At 42.2% G+C, this 7,470-nt stretch overlaps 1 protein-coding gene across 1 annotated transcript; it reads right to left on the bottom strand.

Annotated features, from left to right (window-relative positions):
- Nucleotides 1-640: 640 nt before the first annotated feature.
- GJE1 (gap junction protein epsilon 1) lies at nucleotides 641-5,069 on the bottom strand. Its single transcript, XM_014580361.3, has 3 exons — nucleotides 4,895-5,069; nucleotides 2,943-3,125; nucleotides 641-1,484 (listed from the first exon to the last, which is right to left on the bottom strand). Exons 1-3 carry the CDS (start codon nucleotides 4,931-4,933, stop codon nucleotides 1,089-1,091), a joined length of 618 nt encoding a protein of 205 aa, XP_014435847.1. The 5' UTR covers nucleotides 4,934-5,069; the 3' UTR covers nucleotides 641-1,088.
- Nucleotides 5,070-7,470: the final 2,401 nt, after the last annotated feature.

Here is a 7,470-nt window from a genome sequence, read left to right as displayed (position 1 = left end):
AGTCACAACCATATATACCAAAGGATACAATTAAAAAAATGAACACCTATGAAAAGGACAAATCACATTTCAGAACAGGAGGCGGATGCAGGGGGGGGGGGGAAGGGAGGAAGGAAGGTAAGTGTCTGTGAATTGATGATATTAGAGGTGGGGAGAGTGGGATGTCTGTGAGCTAATGGTATTAGAGGTGATAATTGGGGAAGCTATCTTGGTAATGGGTAAGATAGTTTGAGTATTTATTCATTCCTTCTCGGAGAGTGTCGAATTTTAACATGAATGACAGTTCAGAGGATTCCCTTTCAAGTGCAGATGTAAAAGGTCTTTGTAGCAGAATGCAGGTGGTTAAGTCATTGAGAGAGTGTCCTTTCTGGTTAAAATGGCAAGAAACTGTTTTTTCTTTGTGATCTTGTCTGATATCTGTTTTGTGGGCATTAATCCTTTGCCGAAGTGTCTGAGATGTTTGTCCAATGTACATCTGCTATCTTACCCATTACCAAGATAGCTTCCCCAATTATCACCTCTAATACCATTAGCTCACAGACATCCCACTCTCCCCACCTCTAATATCATCAATTCACAGACACTTACCTTCCTTCCTTCCCCCCTCCCTGCATCCCCCTCCTGTTCTGAAATGTGATTTGTCCTTTTCATATGTGTTCATTTTTTTTAATTGTATCCTTTGGTGTATATTGTTGTGACTATTTTCTTCCACTATTTGATCTGAGGAAGTGGGTTTGGCCCACGAAAGCTCATCATCTAATAAACCATCTTGTTAGTCTTTAAAGTGCTACATTGTCCTGCATTTTGCTTCAGCTACCCCAGACTAACACGGCTACATTTCTATCACTATGTAAGTAAGGATTATTCTATATAAGTAATGCCTTTTGGAGCTGACCCTTACTTATGTATTTGACAACAGTAATATTCAAAAAGCTTATGGAAGGGAAGTTCCTGTACAAAACTGTAGAGGTGAACAAGAAGTGGTCTTGTTTCAAACTGAGATACCTATTGTACATAAAAAAAAAATCCACCACACACAACAGTGAAAACAGATGACACATAAATAGTAGTTCAATATGACAACAGTGTCACTGGTTATTTAAAAAACCGAGCCTCCTACATAGTATCTCAAAAATCTCAGCAACACACAAAATTACTGTAATCACAGTGAAAGTATACATAGCAATGAGGAAAATTGTCTTTTCGAAATGTTCTGGCACCATGCATCTGGTGATATTAAACTTTTTGTCGAGGGCTCCTGCATCACACCGGTAGAGTGGATTCACTTGAAAGCCAAAGAGATGACTCTGAAGCCAAAAAGCCACAACTTCAAGGACAATCCTTAACAGAACAGAGAGGATATAAAAAACAGTATAGGTGGGCTTTTGGAGAATATCTTCCTGTTCGATGTTTCTACATGCAGCATAAAGATGAAACACTGCTCCAGGTATCAGAACTGTCACTAGCTGTAATGCCCAGAATACCTATAGTGGAGCAGAAACTTCGCTGTCAGATCACATACAACTGCACTGTGCCTGCTAAAACAGGTTCACACCCAAATTTCTTGTGAGAAGTTTTATGTGTATGGTATACATTAAAAACAATTAAAAGGTCATTTAATATAAGAATAATCACCAGTACTACTTCTTGCTATTTTACATTTCATTTACATGTAAACGTTCTTTAAATTGAAGACCGGTATGAATAAAGTAGGTTGCAGTCAATAAATCCTGGTCCTGTATTACCCTAATTCACATGAATATTCCTTATTTGTCTAGCTACAGGCACTTACATGACCAAAGTAAGAAGCCCGAACGTTTAAAGGTGCTAGAGATTCTAAATTCCACTGAGTTCAGTGTAACGCTGGATGTAAGATCTCAGCCTGAATGCCTCACATTCACTGATGGATTTTATCCTCATAAATTACATTTAATGAGTAAGTTAAATATTATCTCTATTTTCTTTTACAGGTGGAGGCACTAAGACAGTTTAGGGGACTTGCTACAATTTCCCTCACAGAAAGTCTGTAGCTGAACTAGGAATTGAACAGAGGCCTTCTGAGTACCAAGCCAATATCCCTGTCTACTAGGCCAACTTTCTTGTTTGTCACAGCGCAAGGTGAACAAGGATGACTTGAAAGATGAAGGAGTAAAACAGAATATGGCCTTTATTGTCCACAAATATTTCCACGTTAGAGAACGTTAATTATAGTGCATTTATGTGTTGATCTGCAACCTTTAGTCTCCTGAGTTGAAATCAGTTTGACTACTTGCAAGAGTAGGATGGATCATGTGAATAAATGTTAAACGATTAGTCCCTTACTTTTTCATAAATGGAAGTTTATTAGAGAAGATTATGTTACACTGATGTATAAACTAGTATTTCTCAATCTTTCTGATAGCAGGGACCGTTTTTTTTACCTTTCTAACCTGTGTCAGGGAAATCTCAGGGTGCGTCTACACTGCACCCACAGCTCAAAACAAGCAATGTAATTTGAGCTACGCATATTGTATAGCTTATTTCAAGTCAATTTTTAATAGCTTATTTCAAAATTTGGCACTGTCTGCTCAGCACTTATTTAGAAATAAACTGCTTTTCCAAAACATCCCTTACTCCTTGTGGAATGAGGTTTACAGGGATATCGGAATAGTGAGCCTGTTATATTTTGAAATAACAGGCGCACTTAAAAGATGCAGAATAGCTATTTTGAGATTCCTCCAGTATCCCAAAATAGCATTGCAGTGTAGACGTAGCCTCAGGGACCAGCCCTAGCCCACCAACCAGTTGAAAAACACTGGCTGAAGTACCACCATATTCTATTTAATTACTACTCTTTGTGTGAAATGGGAAAATCAATTTACTTTCTGAACCATTTATCTAAATAATATTGATGATAATTTTTTTCTAAATAATTGGTTGTTTCAATTAAAAAGAAAATTTACCTGTGGAGTTATGGGTCTGAACTGGTTGTAACAGAAGAGATTAACTTCCCTCTTGTCTGGCTCACAGCTGAAGTGCAAGGCCTCATTTCCATAAACTGCAAAGCCCAAAACTCCAAGGAAAAACATTCGAACTGAGCCAAAGAAAAGGGTATGGAATTGGCCAATCACTGTTGGAGGCCTGAGCTGTAACAGTTGCAGGATTATGCAGTAGGAAAGACAAAGGCAAAGATGAACAAGTTATTCTTCCAGATTCAGGTTACCTAGAAAATTTATTTCAGGTTCAAAAACATCCTTCTCACTCCTTTCCCTACCTTTTAAAATAACTATTATATGAAAGGTGTTGTGTGCATTAAACCAAATATTGACTTGAAATATAACCAAAGTTTCTGTTAGGGATTGATTGTACTTACAGTTTCTAGTACACTCTCATTTATATTGCATCTGTCAGTTACTCTTTTTAACAACTACAGTTTTCTGATGTCAGTAGTGGTTTTTACATATTAGTTACATGCATAAAACTCAGTATTCTACAACTACAGACATGCAAGGCAGATGGAAAAGGTATCTTTCAATAAAGAGATAATTAGTTTTTATTGTTCTATTTAATTAAACTAAGATTATTTAATATTTAGTGTGAAAAGTTAATCATTTAGATCTCTCAAAAGTGGCATTGCTATGAGCAAGGCTAAGCAATGTTACCTGTTTGAACTATTATATTGAGTAGCAGTGCTACACCTTTATTTTCTAGTAAGAAAGCACAGATCATGCAGTTTTAAGTCTGCCTTTACAGAGCATGCTGTTCTGTTCCTCCATATTTGACTATCAGAATTTTCATCTTCACCCATATATATTTGTCATAGTAAAGAAAGCACATTATTTATTTTCCCAGTACTTGTCCTTTCATCATTCACTTCATACTCACACATCCTTCATAGAAGTTCTTGATATAATTTAAAGACATGTCTTGGAAGATGTTATCCTAGTGCAATTGTAGAGTAATTCATGTCCCTCATTGCCAATTTGCTGTCATCAGACTCAGTCGGATGCTATTGCTCTCTCATGACCCTTGCTGTACAAAACACTTGTCATTGCACATTTCACTTTTTTTTTTCTGGGGCCCCAATCAACCTTACTCTTTCAGGACTGGGGAAAAAAAGAGCCCAAACAAAAGCAGGGTACATGTGGTCTGCTTAATAATCCCCAATGAACGCAGTCAGCAGAACCATCCAATACCACAACACATTCACACAATAGCAACGGGGACGTGCAAGTGGTAATGAGCTCCCAACGCCACTGTGGTACTTGAGAAGTATAAAGTAACACAAAAAAGTGCCCCTGAGTGGTTTCAATCGGGGTGTATTCCCGGGAGAGACTTATTTTCTGTGCTCACGCCATTGTCACAAAAGAAATCAGTGAAACCTTAAGAAACCTTGAGGCATCTCACGCCAGGAATCTGCCTAGCGATCCGCAGCTGGAAGAGACGCTCTCGTAAGTGAAATCCTGGGAAGGGCAAGGCATTCTTTGTGAGGTTATTTCTTACATCTGCGTTCTCCCAACGCCTTTCTGCTGGCTCACAAACAGGAGCTCCCCTGGTCCTCCCGATAGCCAGTAATAAGATCCTGCCCATTTGCTAACACCACCCTCCTCCCCCTGAATATTTCATTATTACACCTTTTCCCTCTCTATAGTTCCTCTCCAGCCTGACCCATCCAGAGATTTCAAATAAGTGCCAGGAAAAGCAGCCCAAGAAGTAGTCTCCGGCTGCCCTGCAGCCAGAGGAGGCAGAGCCATGCTTTTATCAGTGTCCCTAGGTAAATACTGAGAAGGAAGGGAAAGCCCCGTGAATCTCCAACAGAGACCAACTTTCCAGTCTCCTTTACTGCAGACCTGAACCCCGCAGAGAGTAGCCACAACAGAGGGAGCAACCGCAATGGGACAGTAATAGTACGCACCAGCCGCAGCCCCGGCGTTGTGTTGTTGGGGCGCCCCATTCACTTGGCGCTCAAGTCAGGAGGAGCTGCTGTCAGGTCCTGCTTCTCCGCTGCAGCCAGTTGGGTCGGTCCAGGGAGAGGAGCAGGGACCATCCTGGAAGCAAGATGCTGTCAGGCCAGCAATGCCTCACCCGCCCTGCGCGCGCTCACCAGGGAGGGAGAGAGAGGCATCTGTTGTCAGCGCTCCAATAATCATCCACAGCCCAACACGTCGCTCCTCCCTGCCCCGCTCCCATCTCTCATCGGGGGCTACTGCGCACTCACATTCAAATTGCTCTAGCAGGGCAAAGGGGGAAAGCTGGCTCTCCCTGGATGCTGGCAATTTCTGCCCCCAAATTCCAAATTCCACTGCTGAAATGGAGACCACTTTGAGCCGCTCACAGTGAACTAAAGTATCTCGGAACTGGGCGACTCTTTACACAACCTGTTGCATCTCCCCCTCTTGCAGGCTGCCTGGCCATTTATGAAACATCTCTGGTCAAATATTTGTTTCCAGTCCCTTGTTATAATCACGTAAATACTGGTAACGTTGTTGCTTCACTGATCTGTTTAGCACGTTCAAATAATCTGTAAAATGTGCAGCTCCCTTTTCTCATTCAGATCAGGTCAGACTTTTTTTTTATCAGATGGGAAATAGAATCATAGAACCATAGAGCTGGAAGAGACCTCAGAAGGTCAGCAAGTCCAGCCCCCTGCTCTAGGCAGGACCAATCCCAACTAAATCAACCCGGCCAGGGCTTTGTCAAGCCCAGACTTAAACACCTCTAGGGATGGAGACTCCACTACTTCCCTAGGTAACCCATTCCAGTGCTTCACTACCCTCCTAGTGAAATAGTTTTTCCTAATATCCAACCTGGACCTCTCCCACCACAACTTAAGACCATTGCTCCTTGTTCTGCCATCTGTCACTACTGAGAACCACCTCTCTCCATCCTCTTTGGAATCTCCCTTCAGGAAGTTGAAGGCTGCTATCAAATCCCCCCTCACTCTTCACTTATGCAGACTAAACAGACCCAACTCCCTCAGCCTCTCCTCATAGGTCATATGCTCCAACCCCCTAATCATTTTGGTTGCCCTCCGCTGGACCCTCTCCAATGCATCCACACCCTTTTTGTAGTGGGGGGCCCGGAACTGGACACAATACTCCAAATGTTGCCTCACCAGAGCCGAATAAAGGGGAATAATGACATCTCTGGATCTGCTGGCAATGTTCCTCTTAATGCAACCTAAAATGCCATTGCAAAATGCAGGACAATGTAGCACTTTAAAGACTAACAAGATGGTTTATTAGATGATGAGCTTTCGTGGGCCAGACCCACTTCCTCAGATCAAATAGTGGAAGAAAATAGTCACAACCATATATACCAAAGGATACAATTAAAAAAATGAACACATATGAAAAGGACAAATCACATTTCAGAACAGGAGGGAGATGCGAGGGGAGGGGGAGGGGAAGGAAGGAAGGTAAGTGTCTGTGAATTGATGATATTAGAGGTAGGGAGAGTGGGATGTTTGTGAGTTAATGGTATTAAGGGTCGGCGCTACCGGACCAACCCAGCAGCACCCCAGCTGCTCTGCTGCAGGCGTCCCCTATTCAGCCGCTGCTGAAACTGACCAGCAGCGGCTGAATCGGGGACTCCTGGGGCAGAGCCGGACTATCAGAAGGGAGGGCTATGAGGGGATCTGGGGTAGCATTTCCCCCACCCACCCCAGACCCCTCATAGCTCCCCCCTTCTAATAGTCCGGAATATTTGATAATCCGGCACCCTCTGGATCCTAAAGGTGCCGGATTATCGAAAGTTTACTGTACTTAGCTGGTTGGTCCCCAGCCTGTAACAGTGCTTGGTATTCTTCCGTCCCAAGTGAAGGACTCTGCACTTGTTCTTGTTGAACCTCATCAGATTTCTTGTGGCCCAATCCTCCAGTTTGTCTAAGTCACTCTGGACCCTATCTCTGCCCTCAAGCATATCTACCTCTCCCCCTAGCTTAGTGTCATCTGCAAACTTGCTGAGGGTGCAATCCATCCCCTTATCCAGGTCATTAATAAAGATATTGAACAAAACTGGTCCTAGAACCAAACCTTGGGGCACTCCACTAGAAACCGACCGCCATCCTGACATCGAGCTGTTGATCATTACCTGCTGGGCCCGGCCTTCTAGCCATCTTTCTATCCATCTTACTGTTCATTTATCCAATCCACATTCCCTTAACTTGCTGGCAAGAATATTGTGGGAGACCATATCCACTGACTTTCCCACATCCACAGAGCCAGTTACATCATCATAGAAGCTAAATGGAGACCTGTGCTGAACAGAAATTATGTTTGGATGGTACTCAAGGCAATACTGGGAGGCTGCAGAGAAAATTTGGTGGTTTTTTAATGTAAAAAGAATAGTTACACATATATTAAATATATTTCCACATTACATAACTTCACCTTGAGCAGGATTGATGGCTTGTAATATGATTTAAATGATAACATTTATAATAGCAATTTTAAATAGGCTTGTGAAATATAGCAGAAACTGGATGGATTC

Source organism: Pelodiscus sinensis, chromosome 3 (assembly GCF_049634645.1).
Source record: "Pelodiscus sinensis isolate JC-2024 chromosome 3, ASM4963464v1, whole genome shotgun sequence".
Lineage (NCBI taxonomy): Eukaryota > Metazoa > Chordata > Testudines > Trionychidae > Pelodiscus > Pelodiscus sinensis.
The sequence above is the reverse complement of the archived record's forward strand: the minus strand, read 5'-3'. Positions and strand labels throughout refer to the sequence as shown.